Raw genomic sequence first — 25,900 nt, 5'->3', positions numbered from 1 at the left:
ATCTGATTGAAATGTTGCTTCTGTGTGGGGGAAATGAGCAACTCTTAAAATAAACAATCAGTGATCCCTGAATCAGCTTTGTGATTTGAGATGAAAGGACTCACAACTTCTTAAACAACAGGACATTTTTGGTTTATTTTAGGGCATTCATTACATTACATGATGTCATTTAGCAGATGCTTCTGTCATTTAGAGAAAACTTTCATTCTGAGAAACAAACAAAAGTAGATCAAATGCAAAATAAAACAAAGTTGCAAAATAAAGATATTTGAACCTCAACAAGACTTAAGACTAACAAGAAGACCTTGATTCTGTCTCATTAATTCATTTTCACAATAAAATCATCATGTTCTTACACCTGTGTGTTGTTAAAAACCTGTTCAGTTTCCCAACACGAACACTGACTGATGGATCATGTTTGTTGTTTACAGTAAAATGAGTAAAAACACATGAAAATACAAACATTGGTATTGTCACATTAAGGTGTGTGTGTGTGTGTGTGTGTGTGTGTGTGTGTGTGTGTGTGTGTGTGTGTGCGTGCGTGTGTGTGTGTGTGTGTGTGTGTGTGTGTGTGATCCTGTACAGAGTGCAGCATCATCTCAGCACTGTGTTTAGTCAGCAGTGTGTTTCTCTCTCACTCCTCTATCTGACACAGAGACACTGAGGCATCAAACTCAACCCCCAACTTAAAGGTAAGTGTGTTTAAGGACTGATTATCAAAGTTGTTCAGAAACCCAAACCCACGCTTAGCTCCAGTACCAATCATAAACCCAGGGTACACTGGTTCAGTGAACGTGTTGTTGAAGGTGTAGAGGTGGATCAGTGTGTCAGAGGAAACTGTGTAGAAAGACAAAGAGCCAGCAGGCCAGTCCAGATACACTGCGACTCTGTTAGACACAGAGGAGGAGGGGAGATGTAGGGCTGTTTTTATGTTATTGTGCCTGACAGAGTAACCTGCAACATCAGAGCACCACAGCCTCCAGGACTTTTCATTACGTCCAAGCACACAGTCATCACCCCGTCCTCTCCTGCTGATTCCTCTGTAAGTCACTCCTATAACAACATCTCCTTTCCTCTCCACCTCCCAATAACAGCGACCAGTGAGACCATCTCTACACAGCAGCTGAGTCCAGTAGTCAAATCTCTCTGGGTGATCAGGATATGACTGATCCTCTCTCATCATCGTCACCTTTCTGTTGTCTTCAGACAGGAGGAGGACTCTGTGTACTGTGTTTGGATCCAGTGTGAGTTCACAGCCATCTGATGAGACAACAAGACTCCATTTTAGCTCAAGTTTGACCTGTCAACTATTGTCACAGCTGTGTGTGTGTGTGTGTGTGTGTGTGTGTGTGTGTGTGTGTGTGTGTGTGTGTGTGTGTGTGTGTGCATGTGCGTGCGTGTGTCGCGTGTGTGTAGGTGTGTGTGTGTACCGTATGTAGCTTTGTGTAGGTGTCTGTGTGTGTGTGTGTGTGTGTGTTTCCAGAGCTGCCAAGTACCCCCCCCCCCCCCCCCCCCCCTCTCTCTTTCTCGTTCCTGGAGGCACGTGATGCATTGCCTCTCTCTCTCTCTCTCTCTCTCCCTCTCTCTCTCTCTCTCACGTTCCTGCAGGCACGCGCTGCATTGCCTTTCTCTCTCTCTCTCTCTCTCTCTCTCTCTCTCTCTCTCTCTCTCTCTCTCTCTCTCTCGTTCCTGCAGGCACACGCTGCATTGCCTTTCTCTCTCTCTCTCTCTCTCTCTCTCTTTCTCTCTCTCTTTCTCTCTCTCTCTCTCTCTCTCTCTTTCTCTCTCACGTTCCTGCAGGCACGCGCTGCATTGCCTTTCTCTCTCTCTCTCTCTCTCTCTCTCTCTCTCTCTCTCTCTCTCTCTTTCTCTCTCACGTTCCTGCAGGCACGCGCTGCATTGCCTTTCTCTCTCTCTCTCTCTCTCTCTCTCTCTCTCTCTCTCTCTCTCTCTCTCACGTTCCTGCAGGCATGCGCTGCATTGCCTTTCTCTCTCTCTCTCTCTCTCTCTCTCTCTCTCTCTCTCTCTCTCTCTCTCTTTCTCTCTCTCTCTCTCTCTCAGATGCTGCTAAATGGGAAGGCAATGTATAAATACTGTGTAAGCTCTAAACAAAACCATGCTGAGTGGGAGAACAGACAGTGTGTGGAGAGAGAGACTGAATGTGCAGGATGACTGTAAACCAGTGTGGAGGGTGTTTTATAAAGCACCATTAAACCTCTTCTTAAGCCACCTATTTCTGAAGAAAATGGTGAAAACGACATACCCAAACTAAAATGCTTACTGTCGCTGAACCGCTAGGGTTACAGACAACTGCCTGACCTTTTCTGAAAGGTAAGACTTTGAAGTTTCTGTTCCACGTGTCAGAATGGCTCTATGTGTTACTGACCCTGAGTAACACCAGCTCAAACACAGTGGTTGATTCTCGTCTAGAATAAAAAACACTTTTAGAGTGTAAACAGTTACCTGTGGTTGTTGTATTTATGGCTAGAAACCCAATGGAGACATAGCCACAGGCCTTACCATCCGGTTTAGCTTCACATTACGTTTAGAGAATCTCTTTTGATCTCGCGAGGTTATCCATCTTGCAAGCAAGGTTAATAACTTCCGCTGTGTTGATCTGATCCGAAAAAGGAAGACATGGTTCGATGCGCAAGATTCAGATGATTAATTTGGTATGTAGCATGAACAGCATTGTTCAGAATTAACCATCTAATTCATCACGTTAATGACAGATCAACAGCAAAAAATCAGAAATATAACGCCCGTGTTACGGTGCCAACAAGAGGCCAGGTGACCTGCAGTGGTGAATATTGAAGGGAGCAGTGGCAGTCAATAGTTTTGTCGCCAAGTTAAATCCAACATGTCTAACAACTGTCCTTTTTGTCAAGAACCAGAGTCTGTTTTTCACTGTTTTTTGGAGTGTAAAAGACTTGAAGTAGGCTACCGTTTGGAATTGTAGAATATGTGTTTGTCAAATGTGGTGGAGTTGGAGTGAAACTGATTATATTTTTGGTGCTGGTTATAAAAGAGCAAATGCAATGAAGTGGGAGCTGTTGAACTTTGTAGTGGGACAGGCCAAACTGTCAATTTACAAAAGCCGGAAAAATCAATTAGAAAATGTTTCAGGTGGGGAGTTGCTGCCATTGTTTAAGGCTTTGGTACGAGCTGGAATCACAGTGGACTTTAGGTTTTATTCACTCATGAATGATGTTGCTGTTTTTTTGTCTCGTTGGTGCTTCACTGATGCTTTGTGTTTGTTTGTTGACGGGCAGCTCTGTTTTAACCCTGTGTTTCTGTGAGCATGTACATGCTGTCTATGTGTCAATATGTTTCATTGATTAATGATCTAGTCAGGTATGTTATGCTAAAAATGTCTTTTATTTATGGAAAATGAAGGTGCTTAAAAATCAAAATCAATCTCTCTCTCCCCCCCCCCCCCTCAATCTCTCTCTCTCTCCTCCCCCCCCCTCAATCTCTCTCTCTCTCTCTCTCTCTTCCCCCCCCCCCCCCCTCTCTCTCTTCATGCAGGCACGTGCCGCGTGTCACCCCTCCTGCTTGTTTCATCACATGATCTTCTCGCTCTTCTTCACTAGCAGGGCCGGTTCCAGAACAAGATGACTAGGGATGCATCCTAGATAGGAAGGGGTGCAGATGCCCGGCCGAATTTGAGATGTTATTTTACTAAAAATAATGCATTTTACCATAATTTCAAGTAGAAATATAGCCGCAAGCGGCGATGCGGGGTCCAAGCTTCCGGTGACTTGGGGGGTATATGTCAGATAGTGCACATTTATTCAGACTTGGTATATGCACAAGTAAACAAAGTTTGGTTGAGATCCGGTGACCTGACGGTTTCCAAGCAGTACTAGTAGTAGTAGTAGTAGCAGTAGTAGTAATAGTGTTGGTAGTAGTGGGAGTGGTAGCAGTAGTAGCAACAGAAGTACTAAGAATAGTAAATGGTAAATGGTAAATGGACTGCATTTATATAGCGCTTTTATCCAAAGCGCTTTACAATGTGCCTACATTCACCCATTCACACACCGAAGGCGGCCAGCTGCCACGCAGGGTGCTGGCACAGCCATCGGGAGCAATTTGGGGTTCAGTGTCTTGCCCAAGGACACTTCGACGTGCGGACAGGAGGAGCCGGGGAACGAACCACCAACCTTCTAATTAGTGGACAACCCACTCTACCTCCTGAGCCACAGCCGCCACTAGTAGCCAATAGTAGTAGTAGTAGTAGCAGCAGCAGCAGTAGTAGTGGTGGTTGGCTGTTATAGCGCCACCATCTGGTAGATTGGTGTAATTTTTTCCTCTGAGTAGTGGGTGATGTCTTGAAACTTGAAGTAATACTTGGATAGAAAGCAGTTTTTGTGTACAATATCCCTTTAAGTATCTGGACAGAAAGTGGTATTTGGGTAGAACATACTGTCAATACGACAAGTACTTCTCTGGCTCTGCAGATACATATAATATGGTCTACAAAGTTAAATACAACAGTCTGGATAGCTCACTTGGTAAAGCACGTGACTTATGCTAACTAAAGACCATTGCCGCTCAAAGTTCAAACCCCACGTGGGATGAAAAACTTTCAACTTCAGACAGGTAAGTCAGTAACAGTAATTAAAACCACATGCTGCCTCCTTATTTTGCGGTGTTTCATGAACTTTTTCAATATCTTGGAAATGTTAGCTGGAGATTGCGTGGCTGTGTTCAAGAACGTGTTTTGCAACAGGAGAGGTTAGTTCTTGTCTCATGATGGAGCTTTTGTGTTCTAAAATCAGAATTTTCAGTTGTCATTGTGTCTTTCCCACACACACATCAAACCATAGGGCGTAGTGGCGTCCACTACAGAAGGTTGATGGGGTTTATCCCTGAAATTGCTTTTGATGACTATAGCCAGCACCCTGCATTGCAGCTTGTCATGCAGTCCATTTACCATTAAGGACATGTCTGTATTACACACATAATCCACCACTTTACATTAAAAGTCTGCCCTGAATGGAGGTGTTTGAGCTAATTGGTGTGGGTTGTGCTGTTACAATGGAAGTAAAGTAAAGGTAAAGTCCCACTGATTGTCACACAATGTGTGAAATTTGTTCTCCGCATTTGACCCATCCCCTGGGGGAGCGGTGAGCGGCAGCGTGTGCCACGCTCGGGAATCATATGGTGATCTAACCCCCCAATTCCAACCCTTTGATGCTGAGTGCTAAGCAGGGAGGCAAATGGGTCTCATTTTTATAGTCTTTGCTATGACTCGGCCGGGGATCGAACTCACAACCTCCCAGTCTCAGGGCGGACATTCAGACCACAAGGCCACTGAGCTGGACACATGAGTGACAAGGATAATTCAGATTTAATTCTCTTTTTGGACCTTTCACATCTGAAGACACAATAATGTATTGGAATGTTTTTCCTTTCATATATCTGAAAGAAGGCTCCCAGCAAACACAATTACATCATGATGATGTTCTGATATCATCTTTCAGTGACGTCCAGGACTAGGCCAAATCACAGCCGATTTGGGGATCATTTAGACATCTACACAGGAATGTCAAGAGGACGTCGAAATATGACGTTACCATAAATAGGCATATTCAGTTATTCTGCTATGTACACAGTGTGTATTCAGCAGCGTTATACATAATTATATCCAGATTAACCTTTATTCTACATTTTCAAAAAATAAAACAGTTACCTGGCCGTGGTTTGAACCCAGGACCTCCAGCTTTGGTGTCTGCTACTTTACCCCTACACCATCCTTCCACAGCAATGACAAGGCACGGATATAACCTTATTATGGCATAAACTTGTTTTTATTCAAACGTGGGTGTCAAGTCTTTGTGGATCGGGCATTACTGTGTGACATCTAAACCAACTATGTATTATGCTACAGCAGATGCAGAACCCCAAAACACATTAACCCCACCCAAAATGCTACATTCCAACTTCCAGTAGTAGTAGTAGTAGTAGTAGTAATAGTAGCAGAAGTAGTAATAGTAGTAGTAGTAGTGTTGGTAGTAGTGGGAGTGGTAGCAGTAGTAGCAGCAGTAGTTGTAATTGACCGGTTAATGAGTTGTGGGCAATTTAGTGTTGGCGTGTGTTTCATTAAAAGTTTCGAGATTTATCATTTCAAAACGGTTTCACGTATCCAAAATCCTTTACTAACCTTAGGTCGGGGTAGTCCATAGATGACCCAGAAAAAGTTTTGTGTGATTTGGCCAAACAGTCTAGGAGGAGCTCGCAAAAGTAGGTTTTTGATCAAATTCAAAATGGCGGAAAATCTACCACACAGAAATGGGCGTGGCCTAGTGGGTTAGATACATGATGCTCCAGGGAAACCAGTAGATGTGGAATTTTGATTCTACAGCTCGCAGTTCAGAAGTTATGGACCGACAAACGTGAAATTGGCTGTTATAGCGCCACCATCTGGTGGATTGGTGTATTTTTTTTACTCTGAGTAGTGGGTGATGTCGTGAACCTGTGTGGAAAGTTTGGGTGATGGGGGGTGTATGGTTTCTGAGATCCACACACTTTTAGGGCAGGAAAAGAACAAAAGTAAATACACAAAAGTTTAAACATTTATAATTTCAAAACGGTTTCACGTATCCAAAATCCTTTAATAACTTTGGGTCGGGGTAGTCCATAGATGACCCAGAATAATTCCTATGTGATTTGGCCAAACGGTCTAGGAGGAGTTCGCAAAAGTAGGTTTTTGATAAAATTCAAAATGGCGGAAAATCTAGGCACACGCAAATGGGCGTGGCCTATATGGATAGATGCGTATTGATCCAGGGAATACAGCCGAAGTGGAATTTTGATTCTACGCCTCACTGTTCAGAAGATATGGACCATAACGCGAAATGGTCTGTTATAGCGCCACCATCTGGCCGATATGGGTCATTTTTTGTTTCTGAGTAGTGAGGCACATTTACAATCTATGTGCCCAGTCTGGCTATGCTGAGCCTTACAGTTTCTGCTGTACATACAGTTTTACCGGAGAAGAAGAAAAAAAAAAATAATCGGAACAGATACAATAGGGATCCACGCACTTCGTGCTTGGACCCCTAAATATAGCCGCAAGCGGCGATGGGCGGGGTTCAAGCCTTGCGCAGATGACAAACCTTCTGATTCTGACTAGGACATCCTCCTTGATATATCTGACAAGTTTTGCGATCATTGGACAAACAGGTGTGGAGTTACAGCCTTTTTTATGTTAAGCCACGCCCATTTCTGGCGTTTATGGCGCCCCCTTTTGGTCGAATTGCACAAAATTTGACACACATGGTCTAGGATGGTCTCCGAAGACCTCCTGCAAGTTTCGTGAAGATTCCTTAATCGGTCATGAAGTTATGACAATTTAGCTGTGAGGCCACGCCCCTCTCAACTTTAACGATCAATATCTCCGAAACTAAAGTAGCTTTCAAAAATCCACCAATCACGATTGTAGAGCTTGCTCCATAGATGCTTCCTGGCGAGTCTGGTGCAAATCGGTGCAACGGTCTAGGAGGAGATGTCAAAAATGTGTTTTCCAAACTTTTCCAAATATCTCAAAAACTTTCCAGGCGGACATTGAGGGTCCTTATGGCAAATTTGTAGAGCAGGTCCACCTGAACATCTGGAAAAAAAAAGTTTGAAAATCGGACCAACGGCGTGGAAGTTATGGCCTTTAACGTAAAACCTTCGATTATAGCGCCACCTTCAGGCCGATTCGAAAAATCTTTTTTGAGCACCTACCAGCCAACAATATCTGTCATTGGGCCAAATGTGAGGTCTCTACCATTTACCAACTCATGGGAATTTGCGTCGGGGCAGATGAAAAACAACAAGAATAAATATAGCCGCAAGCGGCGATGCGGGGTCCAAGCTTCCGGTGACTTGGGGGGTATATGTCAGATAGTGCACATTTATTCAGACTTGGTATATGCACAAGTAAACAAAGTTTGGTTGAGATCCGGTGACCTGACGGTTTCCAAGCAGTACTAGTAGTAGTAGTAGTAGCAGTAGTAGTAATAGTGTTGGTAGTAGTGGGAGTGGTAGCAGTAGTAGCAGCAGAAGTACTAAGAATAGTAAATGGTAAATGGTAAATGGACTGCATTTATATAGCGCTTTTATCCAAAGCGCTTTACAATGTGCCTACATTCACCCATTCACACACCGAAGGCGGCCAGCTGCCACGCAGGGTGCTGGCACAGCCATCGGGAGCAATTTGGGATTCAGTGTCTTGCCCAAGGACACTTCGACGTGCGGACTGGAGGAGCCGGGGAACGAACCACCAACCTTCTAATTAGTGGACAACCCACTCTACCTCCTGAGCCACAGCCGCCACTAGTAGCCAATAGTAGTAGTAGTAGTAGCAGCAGCAGCAGTAGTAGTGGTGGTTGGCTGTTATAGCGCCACCATCTGGTAGATTGGTGTAATTTTTTCCTCTGAGTAGTGGGTGATGTCTTGAAACTTGAAGTAGTACTTGGATAGAAAGCAGTTTTTGTGTACAATATCCCTTTAAGTATCTGGACAGAAAGTGGTATTTGGGTAGAACATACTGTCAATACGACAAGTACTTCTCTGGCTCTGCAGATACATATAATATGGTCTACAAAGTTAAATACAACAGTCTGGATAGTTCACTTGGTAAAGCACATGACTTATGCTAACTAAAGACCATTGCTGCTCAAAGTTCAAACCCCACGTGGGATGAAAAACTTTCAACTTCAGACAGGTAAGTCAGTAACAGTAATTAAAACCCCACATGCTGCCTCCTTATTTTGCGGTGTTTCATGAACTTTTTCAATATCTTGGAAATGTTAGCTGGAGATTGCGTGGCTGTGTTCAAGAACGTGTTTTGCAACAGGAGAGGTTAGTTCTTGTCTCATGATGGAGCTTTTGTGTTCTGAAATCAGAATTTTCAGTTGTCATTGTGTCTTTCCCACACACACATCAAACCATAGGGCGTAGTGGCGTCCACTACAGAAGGTTGATGGGGTTTATCCCTGAAATTGCTTTTGGTGACTATAGCCAGCACCCTGCATGGCAGCTTGTCATGCAGTCCATTTACCATTAAGGACATTTTTGTATTACACACATAATGCACCACTTTACATTAAAAGTATGCCCTGAATGGAGGTGTTTGAACTAATTGGTGTGGGTTGTGCTGTTACAATGAGCACATGAGTGACAAGGATAATTCAGATTGAATTCTCTTTTTGGACCTTTCACATGTGAAGACACAATAATGTATTGGAATGTTTTTCCTCTCTCATCTGAAAGAAGGCTCCCAGCAAACACAATTACATCATGATGATGTTCTGATATCATCTTTCAGTGACGTCCAGGACTAGGCCAAATCACAGCCGATTTGAGGATCATTTAGACATCTACACAGGAATGTCAAGATGACGTCGAAATATGACATTACCATGAATAGGCATATTCAGTTATTCTGCTATGTACACAGTGTGTATTCAGCAGCGTTATACATAATTATATCCAGATTAACCTTTATTCTACATTTTCAAAAAATAAAACAGTTACCTGGCCGTGGTTTGAACCCAGGACCTCCAGCTTTGGGGTCTGCTACTTTACCCCTACACCATCCTTCCACAGCAATGACGAGGCACGGATGTAACCTTATTATGGCATAAACTTGTTTTTATTCAAACGTGGGTGTCAAGTATTTGTGGATCGGGCATTACTGTGTGACATCTAAACCAACTGTGTATTATGTTACAGCAGATGCAGAACCCCAAAACACATTAACCCCACCCAAAATGCTACATTCCAACTTCCAGTAGTAGTAGTAGTAGTAGTAGTAGTAGTAGTAGTAATAGTAGCAGAAGTAGTAATAGTAGTAGTAGTAGTGTTGGTAGTAGTGGGAGTGGTAGCAGTAGTAGCAGCAGTAGTTGTAATTGACCGGTTAATGAGTTGTGGGCAATTTAGTGTTGGCGTGTGTTTCATTAAAAGTTTCGAGATTTATCATGTCAAAACGGTTTCACGTATCCAAAACCCTTTAATAACCTTAGGTCGGGTAGTCCATAGATGACCCAGAAAAAGTTTTGTGTGATTTGGCCAAACGGTCTAGGAGGAGCTCGCAAAAGTAGGTTTTTGATAAAATTCAAAATGGCGGAAAATCAACCACACAGAAATGGGCGTGGCCTAGTGGGTTAGATACATGATGCTCCAGGGAAACCAGTAGATGTGGAATTTTGATTCTACAGCTCGCAGTTCAGAAGTTATGGACCGACAAACGTTAAATTGGCTGTTATAGCGCCACCGTCTGGTGGATTGGTGTAATTTTTTTACTCTGAGTAGTGGGTGATGTCGTGAACCTGTGTGGAAAGTTTGGGTGATGGGGGGTGTATGGTTTCTGAGATCCACACACTTTTAGGGTAGGAAAAGAACAAAAGCAAATATACAAAAGTTTAGACATTTATCATTTCAAAACGGTTTCACGTATCCAAAATCCTTTAATAACTTTAGGTCGGGGTAGTCCATAGAAGTCCCAGAAAAATCCCCTTGTGATTTGGCCAAACGGTCTAGGAGGAGTTCGCAAAAGTAGGTTTTTGATAAAATTCAAAATGGCGGAAAATCTAGGCACACGCAAATGGGCGGGGCCTATATGGATAGATGCGTATTGATCCAAGGAATCCCTGAGAAGTGAAATTTTGAGTATAGGACACACGGTTCAGAAGATATGGACCATAACGCGAAATGGTCTGTTATAGCGCCACCATCTGGCCGATATGGGTAATTTTTTGTTTCTGAGTAGTGAGGCACATTTACAATCTATGTGCCCAGTCTGGCTACGCTGAGCATTACAGTTTCTGCTGTACATACAGTTTTACCGGAGAAGAAGAAAAAAAAAAATAATCGGAACAGATACAATAGGGATCCACGCACTTCGTGCTTGGACCCCTAATAAACCGGCACAAAAACAATAGGGTTTCAGCCCCTTCAGGGCTTGAACCCCTAATGATACCACCCAAGCAAGAATATTTCAAGTGTTTCAAGTGATTTACTGAAATATTTGGACCATATAATGATAATACAATTATCTCAACCTTAACACATTCACTGCCAGCCGTTTTTCAATACTGTAGTTAGCTTCTGCCAAGGTTTTTTTTTGAGGATTCTGGCTCATCTTTCAAGAGCCGAGGATTCGTTTCTGTTAGGATTTTGTGAACACACAATATCTCAAAAGAACTAATAGAATGTGTGCTTTCTCTGTCTAAAAGAGTTAGTTTGTAGAGTTAGTAGTTATGTAAGCATTAGCAGTTGAATACAGCATGGTTTCAGCGTCTGAAAATTTATTCTGAGATAAACGGCTTTTTGTGAAATTCGATAGAACAGTCACTTTAACCATTCATTTTTGGCATCAGTAAGACGTCAGACATCTAAACAATAGTTTTGAACAGTCATTTCCTCCATAACAGCAGGAAACACCCCTCTCCTTCAAACTCCTCCCTCCGTGTGTGTTCTTCTTGGCTGCAGCGGGCGTGTCACAAGCTCGTTTCTGTTGCTGCTGTAACCTCGCGTCACCAGGCTCACTGCTTTGCTGCTACTGTGCCTGTCTGCTGGCGGCCGCTGGGCAAGTCTGGATGGGCTCGCTCGTTTCTTGGAGTTTCGGTTGAGAGCTTTGATGAAGCTTTTGCGATTCTGGTCATATTTATGCTCCGTGTTTCAAAGTGTGTTCCACCCGTAATCTATTATGCAAATTTGCAATCCCGCACCGCCAGCAATCAGCGCGAAAACGAAAGTGTTTTCGCCAATCCATTTTCATGAGAATGGCTTCCTCACACTGCTTTTTGCTTGCCTTCCTCTAGTCAGGAGAGCACTGTCGCCACTTAGTGGGTCGGTGGAATGGGTTGTACACGTTCGGTGGCTCCAATATTTATATAAGAGATGTAAAAGGGTTAGATGCACATCCCACGGTCAAAAAAAAATAATTCATTTTTTTGACGTATTAATACGTCATTGGCAGTCAACCGTTGGATTTTTTTTGACGTATTAATACGTCATTGGCAGTGAACGTGTTAAAAGGTTACATGTAGGTGCCAAAAAGCCATAAATTCACATCAAAGAACAACGAAAAACAACAATTATAATTCAAGTTTAAACAGTAAGTGTGCAGCTGCCGCATTTATAAAAAGAAAAAAAAGAAAAAAAATGTACCACTCTTTTCAACTGAGCATGCAGACATTTAAAATAAGGGTGCAATGCGTGCTTTTGCACCCCCGTAGAACCAGGCCTGTAATCAGCTTTAAAGCCACCCAAGTCATTTAAACCAGTGGTTCTCAACCTGGGGGTCTGGACCCCCCAGGGGGTCGCAAGATTATTTTCAAGCCAGGATTATTATTTGGGGGTTACGGGATGAATGTCTAAAGAGAAATAAGAAAATAAAAGAAATTATTTTCTCCCATGCATGATGATTACACAATGGTTTAATGTATTATAAAGCTAGGCTATATAAACTATAAAAACAATGTCAGTGAGTGAGTGAAATCAGTGTGTGAATGTGTGCGCACTGTCATTGGGTTGGGTTGCAGTGGGAGGGAGGGGGGGGGGGGGGGGTCACAAACCCCAGCCTAAAGTTTTTTTGGGGTTGCCGCTCAAAAATGTTGAGAACCACTGACAACACTGAGGGCCCTATCTTATCAAAAAGTGGTAATTTAGCGTTTGCGCTCGTTTAACGCTGGTGCAATGCAAATTGGGGGCGGGCACAAGTGCATGCCTGTTATAATTGTACTGGGCATAGGCGTGCTACATGCCAAAGCAGGCGTTTCAGCACGAAAATGTGGGGATAGATGGCATTATCCTATCGTCAACAGCACGCAATCACTTTAATATAGCTATTGAAATAGGCTAGAATTAAATTCTCACACATCCCTACGCTATTAAAGAAACAAATATTTTTACATGTGTATGTTATAGCTTATATCAGACCAGGGCAACTGGTATCAAATATTGGTCGTTAAGACTGAATAATGACATCACACTACTGTTAATTTAAAATGAGTTATTCCTCTAAACCTGGCTTCAAATTCCCCAAATTCTTCGCACCGGCGCCGTTCGGCCCCCAGCCCTCAGCAAAATCTGGCCCTCTGGTAGCGAGGATTTTTTTTGTGGCCCTCTCTATCATCAAAGTTGTCCATCCCATGGGTTACGGCATGACAATATTTGTTCACCCCCCGGCAACAATCTGGGTTTCTCATGTGGCCCCCCATGAAAAATAATTGCCCACCCCTGAAACTACTTTGGGAGATTATTCACTGCGCGCCGGTAGCCCTTTGATGTGTTTCAAATGGAATATCGTTCCATCAGCACCAATTTTTGTTATCACCATTTTGTATTAGTTTATAATGGTTTATAATGTATATTGAATCTGAACTTGTTCACCCTCCAATTCTCTCCCTCTCTCTCTCTTCCCATCTCTCGCTCTCCCCATCTCTCTTTTCTCTCTCGCCCTCTCTATTTTCTCTCTCTCACTCTCTCCCTCTGCTTGCCCACTCAGCGAGAAGGAAGCTGCTGTCACAGACGTGACGCTGTGGCTTTTAACGGGGGTGGACATGATCACACTTGGGTTTAAACACGCCCAATCTGAACGTTTGTGCCGAGTTGATGCAGAGCGCAGCGGGCAAACACGCCCAAAATCAGTGCTGCACGCAGCGCTATTCTGGTGCAAAACGGGCCTCACGCAAAATGACCGCCTTTGCGACGATAAAGCGCCATATGTCTTGTATTTTTTCATTGCTACTGAGAAACAGCTGATTGAAGTTGTGCAAATAGACCAATCACAGCTGATTATCATCTGCTGTAAGTTGGAGACGTACCCAGATGTTGCAGTGTGCGTTAAGCTGTTTTTGATCTGTCTTTTTCTGTTTATAAAGTTTATTTTGATACAACTTAATGAGCAGCTATCATGTAGATTGTTATTGATCTCTTGCAGTAATTTCTTATTGAAAATACTGTACTATAAAATCTTTACTGCAGCAATTCTGTCACATACTATTACTTTTTGAAATACTATCACACTCATACATGTACTGTTCTCACACTTTTTCATGTCAAGGAACCCTAAACTGAAACAAATTAGACCATGAACCCATTTGATAAGATGTCATGCAGGTCCTCCATCTGATAAGATTTTAGCAGATGTTTTACGACCTACAGAAAACTGTATGAAACCAATGACCAAAATACATACATTCTGTCACTTACAGTAAGGATGGAATTATAGTGAAAATACATTATTTTTCATTTGCTGGGGATGCTCTGGAAGCTCCTCAAGGACCCCTTGGGGTCCCCCAGACCACATTTTGAAAACCACTGCTGTACATTATATAAAGTAAAGATGAGTTATTATTTTTTGATATAGAATGTTTGCAAAAAAGAAAAAAATTATATATATATATACTGTATATATATATACATATATATATATATATATATATATATATATAGGCGAATATACTGGAGAGAGGAAAAACAATTCATCAATATCCTGTCTATATTGTATAAAGCAGTGGTCCCCAACCACTGGGCCGTGGACCGGTACCGGGCAACGCATTTGGTACCCGGCTGCGAGCCCAGTCAAAAAAATAATAATAATAATAAAAAATAAACATAGGCTATAACATTATAGGCTGTGTGTGGTAGTTGAAACATGTTTCAAGTTGATGTTTATTTATGTTTGTAGTTTGAAACAAAAACACAGATACTGTAGGCTACATACAGTACAACACAAAAGGCTGTTATCTTCCCTTTGTCGCCACCTGGTGAGTAAATATATATGTAACTAAAACATTAAAATTGACAACCGGTCCGCAACTTTTTTTTCCATGCATCTACCGGTCCTTGGCACAAAAAAAGGTTGGGAACCCCTGGTATAAAGGTAGAACTGACACATGTAAAGTAATACAGTTTCTGTAATACATGCACAGTCATGCACCTGTCTTCCACAAACCTAGGGAAAATGCACTATGGCAGTATTGTATTGGGGGGAGGGGGGGTTGAAAAAGTCGTAAGGGAGCCCCATGCCATGCAGGGCCCATGGCTACTTTAATCCGGCCTTGGGTACTTTTTACACCTGTGTCTGCCAAGACTCCAGATGTTGTATTTGTCAAGAGAAAAGAAGAGTCCAGATAAGTGTTTGTTCTAGAGGTAGTCTGCACCTTTGACTCTAGCTTAGAGGAAGGCTTTATGACCAAGGACAGGTCATTAAATACCAACCACTCCTAAACACCATCTCAGAGCTGGTTATAATGAAATTAAATACTAAGCAACAACCAACAACTCAACACAATCTCAGAGTTAGTTACAGGTACAAAATATTTGCTTTCATATTTGGGAGCCTAGGACACATTCACATTTTGCTCCTAAGAGGGCTTCAACAACTTGGGATGCCCATAAAGGCTAAACGGCTTTCAATGTACTGTGCTGTCTCTGTTATCATTAGCAGCACCATATATGGACGAGACACTGCTACTTATACCCCTAAGGGACCGTTCGCCCCTTAGGGGCCTTTATGGAATCTGTCACTGGAAGAAAATAGGGTAGGGTGATGCTTTTAAAAATTGAGTCTCAGTACACTGCTATTATTTTGTGTCCAGAGAAGGGTCATACACATTTGAATGGATCAAATATGTATTTATTTTATTGTATCTATTTATTTATTTTTGCTTTTTGGAATTCAGCAACTATACCCAACAAGACCCCTCCTGGCCAAACTTTTTAGGTATCGTTTCTCATGAAAAAAATAAAATAAAAGACTAGTCTGTCCAGTAGCCTACAAGTGCAGCTGGGTGAGAGAGAGGGAGAGAAAGGGCCAGTGCGGGGGCAAAGCACCCCAAATTCATTTATAATAAACACTGGCTATCAAAACACATCGTTGTTAATACCCACATATTGTCACTTTCAATGCATGAGGTAAGCATGTCAGTTTTGTCTAATTAATGCTCGTTACTCAATGTAGGGAAATAAGGCTTGATGACTGAACTTCTCTTAAATTTCCAAGAAAGAAAAACAAACACCTGCTAGTATGTCAGGGGAAAAGTGGAGGAGTGCAGAGACACCTGTTGGATGAGAGGTGCTTGGCGGCAGCATCAAATCAATTGGCAACTTTGACATTTCATCTGCGCATTGAAGCCGTCTCCTCCTGTGCGTAATTCATCCAGCGGCTTTGATCTCTGTTAGAGGCCCTGAATCGCACGCTACAAGCCGACAATATGAACTTGTATAGTGCTGTCCAGTATAATGCTTGTTTACAGTGTCAGAATACATTCGACTCGGCAACGTCACAATAAGAGAGTATTCTGTGTGTTATGTAGTGGAGAAAATGAAAAAAAAAAAAAAAATCTGAGCTAGATAAACTGGTTTTGTTGTGGAATGCGCAGTGCATGGAGAGCTGCACTGGCTGCTTTGAAGGAAATATAATTGACCATTGCTTCTTTGTGAAGAAGCCTTTTAATTAGTCGTTTCGCTCATATAGGCTATAACATACACATTTCAAAATATCTGTTTCTTTAATAGGGTAGGGATGTGTGAGATTTTATTTCAATAGCCTATACCAGAATTGTCCACTCGTGTTAAGCTATTGTTGCATGGTGCAATGGTGCAGGGAGAGAGGTTACTGTATACTATCAATGGTTACTGTATAGCCTACTGGCCGGTGTGGTGTCAGAAAGGGATTTGCTGCCAGAAAGTGATTTCGATCTGCGGGACCACGCAGTCCCTCTATGTGCACCGACCACCCCGGCCTGCCTACCCGGCCCAGCTCAGCCCACCTTATCCGGGGAGACGCCCCTTCAGGACACCGGCACACTAGCCGAACACAAAGCACCCCTCCCCGTGCTACACACAGACTCCCGCCCCACCAGACCCTCGCTCCCCTGGTAATCCAATTCAAAACGCAAATCACTTTTTCGCACAAAACCATGACAAACAAATTCTCATTGTTAAATCAAGGTGTGTTTCGTTCTGGAGTGTAGTATAGTTGAAAATCATTGTGGCATTCAGAGGAGAGAAGAGTGTGTGCAGGCGCGAGTGGAGAGAGTGACATCCATGCCCTGCGTAAATGGATCCAAGCAAGGATTTCCTGCACTGCACGGAGATGTGGAGACTTTCTGCGCTCAGGCGTATGTCTGCGTTTGCACTAAGACCAGCTATTTCCTGGCGTTAGAATTGAGAGCACCGAAGGCGATTCTTTCGAACACATTGCGCTGCAATGCCTATTTTGGAACGGGCAACTCCCAAACCTGTCTTTGCGTTCGGCACATACCGACGGTATCTTCCCCACAGCCCACCGACACGCCTGGGCCACACCTACACCTGTGTCATCACAGCGCAAAACTGGACGGTGGAGGCAGATATCTGGGAAGATAGCAATAAGAGGCGCCCAAACGCACCGCAAAGGCAGCGCGAACGATAGCGCCGTACAACGATAGAGCCCTATGTCTCTTAGGGAGGAAAATGTCTCCTTGATTTAAAAAAAGGGTAAACAGCCGGAGGACTGCGCCTCCTACAGGCCCAAAATTAATTGTATAGTTTCTGTATAGTTTCTGTGTAGTTTCTTCTACTTCTCTTCTACTAGATGTGGATCTGAAACTCCTCTCTCAAATATTGGCTACACATTTGAAAGGTTTAATTCCTCTGCTCATCAATGAGGACCAAACAGGTTTTATTAAAGGTTGTAATTCACATAACAACATGCGCAGGTTATTAAACACAATACAGTTATTTCAACAGCAGTCTATAGATGGTCTAGTTCTCTCCCTCGACGCCGAGAAGGTGCGACCGTGTTGAGTGGCCTTATTTGTTTATTCTATAGATGGTCTATAGAATAAACTTCAGCAAATCAGAAGTAATGCCGTTAGTGTAGTTTAAAAGAAAAACCCCAAACCCCTTCTCCATTCCCTTTCAAATGGTCTCCAGCAGGATTCCTATATTTAGGAACACCTTTATTTGACAAAATGTATAAAACAAATGTTGCCCCTCTACTAGAACGTATTAGATTAAACTTGCTCTATCTTCCCACACAAAATTATCAGAAATCATAAATAAATCATAATAAAGCTCCTTTATTCGGGCTAAGAGGAAAGCACCCCTCAAAATAGCTACATTTTGGGCCCTATCTTCGTACGGCGCTATCGTTTGCGCTGCGTTTGCGCGCCTCTTATTGCTATCTTCCCAGCGTCTTAAGCTATCGTCTGCCTCCACCGTCCAGTTTTGCGCTGGGATGACGCAGGTGTAGGCGTGGCCTAGGCATGTCCGTGGGCCTCTATCATGTGTCTCGCGCAAGTGTCATTTAGCGCTCTGGTGAAGATACTGTCGGTTTGTCCAATCGCAAATAGAGGTTTGGGCGTTGACCGTGCCAAAATAGGCGTTCCAGCTCAATGTGTTAGAAAAAAAGGCCTTGGGTGCACTCAATTGCCACCAAACAGCTGGTCTTAGCGGAAAAAAACCTCTACGCCAGGCGTACGCCTGAGCGCAGACCGCTATTATCCGGCGCAGTGGAGGAAATCCTCGCTTGGATAGGCCCATTACGCACGGCTCGCGCGCAGATGATTTTCAACTAACCTAAACTGCAGAAAAAAACACACCTTGATTTAACAATCAGAATTCGTTTTGTGCGAAAAAGTGATTTGCGTTTTGAATTGGATTACCAGGGGAATGAGGGTCTGGCGGGGCGGGAGTCTGTGTGTAGCGCGGGGAGGGGTGCTTTGTGTTCGGCTAGTGTGCCATGTCCTGGAGGGGGCTCTCCCCGGAGGTGTGAGCTGGGCCGGGTAGGCAGGCCGGGTGGCTCGGTGCACAGGATGGGTAGAGGCATCTTTCGTGATGGTTTCCTCCGTGGCGAGTAGCCTATTGGAGTCGTAGCATACTTCATGTGTTTTATGTAAAAACTGTGATCGACAACACTATGGTCATTTTCCCCCTTTTTATTTTTATTTAACCTTTATTTAACCAGGAAGTCCCTTGAGATTGAAATCTTTTTTCCGAGAGAGACCTGGCCAAGACAGGTCAGTTACAAGTCAGTTACAGTTACAAAATTTAAATTTAAATACAAATAAAACAGACAATTAATACAAACATCAAATACACAAGAGACTAAAATCCAACTCAGTTTAGGCAGTTGCATTTCTCGGTTACAAAGACTTTTAACATGGCTTTAAATTTCCCCAAAGAGACTAGGTTGGTTAGATGAAGAGAACTCTGCAGATTATTCCAGGACCAGGGAGCAAAATAGGAAAAAGCTTTTTTCCCCAGCTCTGTGGAAACCCTTGGGACCTGGTATGAAAGAGATTACATGAATATAAAGTGAGTTTACGAATCATGGCCTTGTACACAAATATGTACATGTGAAGTTTTCTACGAATGAATACTCGATCTGAGCCCTTTTTTATGATGTATTAACTTTTGTTTTTTTTCTACCTGCAGGTGACTCCTTGTATTCCAGAGATGGGCACTTGAGACTTGGTGACTTGGACTCGAGTCGACTCAAGTCCCTGTTTTGATGACTTGTGACTTGACTTGACAAAAACATAAATGACTTGAGACTTACTTGGACTTGGAAGTTAAAGACTCGAGACTTGACTTGACTTGAGAGGTGATGACTTGGATGACTTGTTTGTGTTTGTTAGTTTAAAGTGTAAAGTAAAGTTTAAAGTAAACAATTAAATAATAACGTAACGTTGTCAAGTGTCTGTCCGGTAGCGTCATGCAGAGTGCATGGCGAGTGCAGCTGGAACGGCATTAGAAAACATTTCATTGGAGTGTGACTGACAATGCAATAAGGAGGAGCATGACTGAGTCATCCAATGACAAATTGTCATTCAATCATGTTCCTCCTTATAGCATTGTCGTGATTGGATGACTGGCTGTCAATCACACTCCTCAGTGATTACACACAGCTGGGATATTCTGCAAAGAGGTAGACGCACTGTTGCCAAATTGGCGACTTTGTCGCTACATTTAGCTCCTTTTCAGACCCCCATGACGACTTTATTTTTCAAAATTGACGAGCGACAAATCTGAGTATGGGAAGCAATGTTAATGTGTTGAATCCAGGTGAATTGCAATGGATTTTGCCCATGAATTGGTGTGGGTGCGGGTTTTCTCTCTCTCCTTGTCTCTGCCTGTCTGACCAACACAGCGCTTCTCCCGTATCTGGCCCAGGCGGGTGGAGTCAGCACTTAATATTACAACCATACAGTCAATGATTATTACAACAGCTACGCTGACGCGTGTTTTTGTTTGTTTGTTTTCTAGCTTAGACTTTCTTAACCAATAGCGACTTTGCTTGTAAAAAGAGTTGGCAGCACTGGGGCCCCTGTAGCACAACGACCTCACAAGGTTCCTCCTCAGCCAAGCCAAGTCACTGGGGCAATCCATTTGGTGGAAAGGTTTTCTTGCATTCACTGGGGGTGTGGGGACGCCGCTGTGTCCCGGCCCGGCCTTCTCTCCCACGCCTTATGTGGGCGGGGGGCCGGGGCGGGGGGCATCGGTGCTCTTCACCACTGGTCGAGGGCTGCCGGTTGGTTTAGAACAGTTTAGGTAGGCGATAGATTAGCTACAGCCTAAGGCTGACCTGTTATAGTGTTTAGGCAAAGATCAGACTAGAGCAGAGTAGGATAGGCCAGATTAGGCTGTAGACTAGCTAGATACTATGTCCCAGCTAGCTCTGGTTAATGCTTAGAGTAGTCAGTTGTCTGATCTCCCCCCCCCCTCTCTTTCTCTTTCCCCCGCTCCTTTCCCTTCTTCCCCCTCCTGTTCCCCACTCTCCCACATTTCCCACTCCCCCCCCCGCCCCCTCTCTTTCCATGCTCTTCCCTCCCCCGCCGCCCCTTCCCACGTTCCCCCTGCTCTCCCTCCCCTGCACCCTCCCACCTCTCCTTCTGTTCTCTCCTCCTCCCTGTCCTCTCCCCTCTCTCACATTCCCCCTGCACTCCTTCCCCTACACCCCCCCACCTCTCCTTCTCTGCTCTCTCCTCCTCTCTGTCCTCTCGGGGGGGGGGGGGGGGAGGGGGCGGAGAGGTCTGTTCCCTCCCCCGCCTCCTCCTCCCGCGTTCCCCCTGCACCCTCCCACCTCTCCTTCTCTGTTCTCTCCTCCTCTCCCCCTGCACTCCTTCCCCTGCACCCTCCCACCTCTCCTTCTCTGTTCTCTCCTCCTCTCTGTCCTCTCTGGGGGGGGGGGGGGGGGGGGGGGTGTGGGACGCCCTGCTTCTCTACCCTGGCTCTCCCTCCCCTGCATCCCCATCTCTCCTTCTCTCCTCCTCCACATTCCTATCTTCTCCCCACCTCCCCCCTCTCCTCCGTCTATATTGCTCATTCTCTCCCCACCTCCTCCCTCCCCCTGCTCTTTTCTCCCCCACACCTCCCCTCCCTTCCCCTCTCCTGCTCTCTCCTCTTGCTCCTTCCCCACCTCCTATACCCTCCCCACCCCACCACTCTCTCACATTCCCCCTGCTATTCTCCCTTCTCCTGCGCTCTCCTCTGCTCTCCCCTCATTTCAACCGGCTAAAATGCGGTTACAACGTAAACGTGTAAAAAAACACAATTTGGTTCATCATAAAATGCGTTGAAATGTAGTTTTCGTGTAGACCAGATTTCAACTCTCAGTTACACAATAAAAGACAATAAAATACCAATTCACACACTATCAATATTGTCTCTATTCCAAACTACAACAAATGATTTAACAATATGATGAACCAAATTGTGTTTTTTTACACGTTTACGTTGTAACCGCATTTTAGCCGGTTGAAAAGAGGGTGAAATTAGGTCTTAGACGTTCAAACCCAATATCACCCAGATTTAAACTAAAAATCAACGTTGAAAAAACGTTTTGTGCTCGCTGGGTATATATGGATTATGACACAGTGTATACAAACAGATTTGTAAATGACCTATATAGGAGGCATATACCTTGTATTGTGTACATATATGGCCTATATGTGGATATAAAGAAGTGAGACCTATATGACCTGTATTATGAACATATAGGGCCTTTATGTGTATATAAAGAAGCTATATAGGAGACATATATGCCCTGTATGTGCACATATAGTACCTATATGTGGATAAAAATAAGCTATAGGAGACCTATATGCGCGGTATATGCACTTATATGCACCTGAATCTGGCCTATATGCAACCTATATGCGGCATAAATGTGGCCTATATGCGCATATATGCACCTAAATCTGGCCTATATGCAACCTATATGCGGCATATATATGGCCTATATGCTCATATATGCTGCATATACGTAGGTTGCATATAGGTTGCATATAGTTGCATATATGTTCATATAGATTCTTTCCATGTGGGATTGTTAAAACATTTGTTGTAGTTTGGAATAGAGACAATATTGATAGTGTGTGAATTGGCATTTTATTGTCTTTTATTGTGTAACTGAGAGTTGAAATCTGGTCTACACGAAAACTACATTTCAACGCATTTTATGTCACATGAAATATCATAAATATGGGACTATAGGCTATGTGGTGCCAGCAAAAAGCTTCCAGGACACAACTATGGTTAATAGTTTAGCGCAATACTATAAAATAATGAATTCAGTTCCTGCAGCAACGCGCATGCGCAAGTACTTACTAGCTGTGACTGACTAGACCATAGCAAGTCTGCACCGGAACGAGGTGCTCTGGGCACACTATGTTATTGTAACAGACTGTATACGAGGCTCTGTGTAGGCCTACCTCCTGAGTCTCTGGTGTTAAATGAAGTTAACCTCTGAAGCCGTACAGCCTACAGACTATAGATGCACACACACACACAACATAATTTTAGTCTGTTACATAATATGACTCGTACGCATCACATAAAATAACGTCCTCCGATCGCTGACAGTAGTCTACGTTGTGTGCGAGAGAGTATATAATGTGTCCGGCTCTCTGGTTAGTATAAGAAAATCTATAGCTCAGCATGTAGAGCGCAGTGGCTTGAACCTTGGAGAACGGTGTTCGAATCCCGTGTGCACTGCTATGTTTTTAATTTAAAATCCTACATATAGGTACATATATGTACATATAGGTTTCCCATATATGGTGCATACATAAAATTGGCCGATTTCCTATATTATATGTACATATAGGTACATATATGTACCTATACATACATATAGGTACATATATGTACATATAATATAGGAAATCGGCCAATTTTATGTATGCACCATATATGGGAAAACTATATGTGGCCCTATATTAAAACATATAGGGTACATATAGATTCTTTCCATGTGGGTTTATTTGGTAGCGGCAATGCCATTTATCATAGTCCTAACACAGAGCATGAAGCTGATATGCTCCAAACAAAATTTATAGCTGTGGTTTATTTTACAATCATTTTTCCTACCCCCGGAAGTGGTCCGCTTGATACTGTGAACTTGTGTGAAGTCATCAGCAGCCAGCAGGCTCTGTAACGTTAGCCTCGGGAGTCGGGCTTATCGCTTGGGGAAAGACCTCTAGCCGCCGGGGCCGGATGAAACACGTCCTATTAACAGGTTATGTTTGTTTCTACGTGATTAATATGTTTCTCCGCAAATGCGACGATGTTTTGCGAGACACCGGTTCTGCATGAGATCTGCCCCCAGAAAGCAGGCCCGCCCACAACACTCATGATTGGTTCTCCGATGCAAGGCTTCCAACAGCGCCACCTAACGTTATGCAAAGATTTAAATAGTAATATTCTCAGTCTTACAGGAGTGAAATGGATTAAGACTGAGGGCTGAGTCTAGGCTTCACATGAATTCTTCGTCTAAACTAGTAATGAAGCCTCGTATTGGTGGAAATTCCCGCAGAGATAAATTACTAATATAAATTGATGATTAGATATTGCATGCACTGGCCTATCTACAAATGAAACGGTTTACTGCATATTCAAACCAGTGTATATTAGAGAGAGAGACAACTAAATTAAGTGGGTGGCGGCGGTGTGGCTCACGATTGGGATGTCACTTGACAATTGTGATGTCATCAGTGATGTCACTCGAGCAACTGATTCCCTCAACTGTGATGTCACTCAGGGCAGTTGTGATGTCATAACTTATGTCACTCGAGCAACTCTGATGTAGTTTCGGCCAATGGCACACAGTTGCATGATGGCCCCTAGTTGGGTGGGCGGTGTCTGTCTGTCTCTGCTTGCAAACATGATAGTTCGCTGGCTAAAAAGGAAAACGACGTCCTCAGAAGTGGGACCCGCTCAGAAAAAACAAACAGGACAGTCGAACAACAAGGCACAGCTGAAACGTCAACACCGAGTAACGTCAGTATCAGTGATGTTAAGCGTTACGTAATTGACGATGAAGAATCTGATATCGATAATAATGTTAATCCTCCTTATTTTTATTTTTTACACAGTTAGTAGACGGACAAGCCCGTCTTTTTATTGTCACACGAACACTCCCAACACATGCATGCGGCCACAAACACACACTCATGCTGACGGTAGCCGGTGAACTTTGTCCTCTGCATTTAACCCATCCAGGCTTGTCCTTTCCTCCGGGGGGCAGGCCAGGAGCAGTGGTCGCTTTTTCTTTCCACCGCCCGGGGACCAACTCCGGATGTTGTCGTCACTGGTCGGATGACGATGACGATCTTCTGCATGTTTTTAGTGGGGGGGTTATGTACGGAGGAACCCCAATGGGGAGCACGGGGAGAACATGCAAACTCCACACAGAAAGGCCCTTTCGACGAGATAACCCACCTGGGCAGTAGGCACTGAAGATATGGGGGGGAGCACAACCCCAGCGCCCACAGCGTCCCAGGCGAGAATCAAACTCAGGACCTTCTAGCTGTGAGCCGACAGCTCTACCGACTGCGCCACCGTACCCCCTCAACATTATGCAGAGTGCCAGTGATGTCAATGATGTTGTCGCCACTCAAATTACATTTGAAATAAGGCCAGAGTGCAGAAATCTCCCATTGTGATTACATTAGAGCATGTTTAGAGCGGTGGGTTTGTCCTGCCTACAAATGGCGTTTCTCATAAAGCAGCCTTGAAAATCTGGTGGAAGCATTTTCAATAAAAAGTGAAATGACACAGAGATGGTTTATGGTCACTTCAATAGAACTCTCCCCAATGCAAAATACGAACAGGTTTAGTTGCCAGTAATGACAGTAAGAAAGGCAGATGTAGTGAGCAAAGATGGATGATTTAATATTCAATAGCTCTGACCTAACCAAATCTTACTGACATCACTATTGTGAACACAAAACAAAGAACACTTCTGATATAATATGATATGAGTGTTTTAGTAGTGTATCACTCAATACAAAAAAATAAAGGCTTTCATAGAACCAAAAGCCCATGGCTTAGTCTGCAGAAAAAACACGACAAAAGCCATAGTAATTTAGACTCAGGTGTGCATACTGTAAACTACTTCCTTTTTTAAATACAAAAATGTGAAATTACAGTATTATCGCTTACTGGACAGGAGAAGCAGCTATTTGTCGTTATAGTATCGCCCGAAAAAATCCCCCCCAAAGTCTATAAATCCCTCCTATCTGAAGAACATAAGGGGGGAATTCCCCCCTAGTTTGCAAAGTGCATTTTAAGCCCTGCATACATGATGTCAGATATCTATGGCTAAACATGGTCAAAGTTCCAAAACTTGAGGTTAACATGTAGAAATGCTTTCTATAAGTCAAAATCCCTCACAGAAGGTGATTAACAGCTGAAGTGAGGGAGAAATTAGCTGTGGTGAAAAACAGCTAAAACTGAAATGGAAGAACTGTATGCAGTGTGTTAGAGGGTACACAGAGGAGAATACTGTCACAGAGGACTAAAGAGATGATTTACCATCTAAAGAAACCAGAAAATGCCACATTTGAGAAGCTGGAATCAGAGAATTAGGAAATGTTTCCGAAATAGCTCAAAATGATGAATAGATCAT

The 25,900-nt window shown here is 43.5% G+C and overlaps 1 protein-coding gene across 1 annotated transcript in view; it reads right to left on the bottom strand.

The window, feature by feature from the left end:
* Positions 1-228: 228 nt before the first annotated feature.
* The window catches only part of LOC310780161 (protein NLRC3-like), an 84,270-nt gene continuing 58,598 nt past the window's right edge, over positions 229-25,900 (bottom strand). Inside the window, exon 9 of the mRNA XM_083640723.1 lies at positions 229-1,260. Within this exon, the coding sequence (XP_083496849.1) occupies positions 635-1,260 (626 nt within the window). The 3' untranslated portion in view covers positions 229-634. The remainder of the gene's footprint in view (positions 1,261-25,900) is intronic.

The sequence above is a fragment of the Poromitra crassiceps genome, assembly GCF_964638095.1.
Source record: "Poromitra crassiceps genome assembly, chromosome: 7".
Classification (NCBI taxonomy): Eukaryota; Metazoa; Chordata; class Actinopteri; order Beryciformes; family Melamphaidae; genus Poromitra; species Poromitra crassiceps.
Note: the sequence above shows the minus strand (reverse complement) of the source record. Positions and strands in the feature narration are given on the sequence as shown.